Below are 1,985 nucleotides of genomic sequence, written 5' to 3' on the forward strand. Positions count from 1 at the left end.
CAGTTTATACAGTAGGTTTATTTGAATGTAATAAGGAAAAGTTATCAACATTTTTCATCGCTGTTTTTGTCTTGTTGAAGGCGCATGGCTCCGTTAAATTATGTCACATGAAAATTAACCTGATTTGATTTTGTATACTAACCTAATCTGGTCGAATGTGGATTTTTATACGAGCATTTTCTGGATATACATATTCATTTTGTTCGGAAGGTATAAGAAAGAGAGAGGGAGAGAAAGGAGAAAAACTCTACACTTGTATTTTTTTGTAAACTTTTTTCGCATCATAAACACGATCTGATTCTAAATACCATAAAACGTAAATATTAGCATATTTTTTATTTTACTACTTTTTTTCATTATTTGACAGGTGACGAACACTTTATATTCCCTTCATGCTCACTTTTTGAACACTTCATTTTCATTTCAAATTCTGTTAACTTTATAGTTTTCTTCCGCTAATGTTATTTGTTAATTTTGATGTTACAAATGCACTTAGAAACACAATACTACGAAAGTTGTATTCAAAATTTGTTGTATGTAAAAAAGGCAAAGCAACGCTTATAAGCGAAGAGTTTTGAGGTATTCTTTTGCATACTCATCTACAAACCAAAAAATAAATTGAAACAAAAATTTTCCAATATTTTTAATTAAAGCTAATCATGCTTTGCAATATAATCTCTTTTAATTGTTTTTAATTATAATTAAAATTATATTACACATTTTTTATTTATCGAATAATTTAAATTTCATATTTCCGTTTTTTTTTGACGAACTCCCTTTGAATAAGATATCACTCAACTATACTTAACTCCAATGGAAGTACAAAACATAATTTTGATTTTTTACTACCCTCTAACAAAACATGTACTTTATAATTACCAACTAAATTACGATCTTTGAATTCAAATGGTATTGTAGTCGTGTAGTTATTCAAAAAGAATGTGGTCTTTAAAAATGTAAAAGAGAAAATTTATTAAATATAATAAATTAATAAATGTATATGTATATAAAAAAAAAAGAAAAACTTACTCCAACTGGCGGCGGGCAAATTTCAAATTGTTCTTTATAATTTTTTAATGCTCCATACCATACTTGTTCTGGATCCAAAACAACTTTACAAAAATCTGGTCGATATAAAGAAAAAACTGTTCGAACCCAAAATCCTTTCTTTTTTACAAACGTTGTTACTTTGAGCTTTAATATATTTATACTTCAAAAATTATAAATTTTATATATAATTATTTTTTTTTTATATACTTCAACTTTTTCATCTGGTTGAAAAGTTTTTATTGCATTACCGGAACCCTGTACTAGAATATCATTGTGAGTAAAGAAAAATTTTACATCAGGCATTTCAACAAATTTATCAACAAAAGCTTCTTCTTGTCCCTCACATGGAATTATAATACGTTCATCTGATGCAATCGCTTTATAATTATATGATAGAGTCTGAAAAAAAAACACATTGATTTTTTGACAATTCAAAATTAATTTTAGTCAAATTATTCAAAAAAAATATATTTATAGTTGGAAAACTACCTCACCATTTTAATTATAACACAGGTGAATAAAATTAAATAGAAGTTGAAAATTAGAATAGTTCCAGCTGCCATTACAAAATTAATTTATTGACAAACGCATAAAATTGCAAATTAATTAATCCAAACACCATGAAATGAACTTATAAAATGTTTAATATTTTTTTAAGATTTTTTATTTTATTATTAAATTTGTTGCATAATTTGAATTTATTGTAAAAACTCTTTATTTCATCACGAACATCATATTTTATTTATTTTTATATGTTTAAGTTATTTTAATCAGATTTCTATAGTTGTAAAAATGTTCACAAGTTTGATGTTAATCATTTAGTTTTTAAGGAAATACAAAATAGTTTTAATTATTATTATTAAAAAATTTAATATAGAAAAAATTAATATATGAAATTATTTTTAGAGCAAAATTATTGAATATAAAATGCAATT

General features: G+C 24.2%; 1 protein-coding gene across 1 annotated transcript; it reads right to left on the minus strand.

Moving 5' to 3' along the window:
- Positions 1-790: 790 nt before the first annotated feature.
- Positions 791-1,681, minus strand: LOC129616104 (uncharacterized). The gene is made up of 4 exons (XM_055531575.1): positions 1,545-1,681; positions 1,258-1,449; positions 1,030-1,194; positions 791-946 (listed from the first exon to the last, which is right to left on the minus strand). The coding sequence occupies exons 1-4, from the start codon at positions 1,611-1,613 to the stop codon at positions 791-793; spliced, it is 582 nt and encodes a 193-aa protein (XP_055387550.1). The 5' UTR covers positions 1,614-1,681.
- Positions 1,682-1,985: the final 304 nt, after the last annotated feature.

This window comes from Condylostylus longicornis, unplaced genomic scaffold, assembly GCF_029603195.1.
Source record: "Condylostylus longicornis isolate FDR11 unplaced genomic scaffold, ASM2960319v2 ptg000162l, whole genome shotgun sequence".
In the NCBI taxonomy this organism is placed as follows: Eukaryota; Metazoa; Arthropoda; class Insecta; order Diptera; family Dolichopodidae; genus Condylostylus; species Condylostylus longicornis.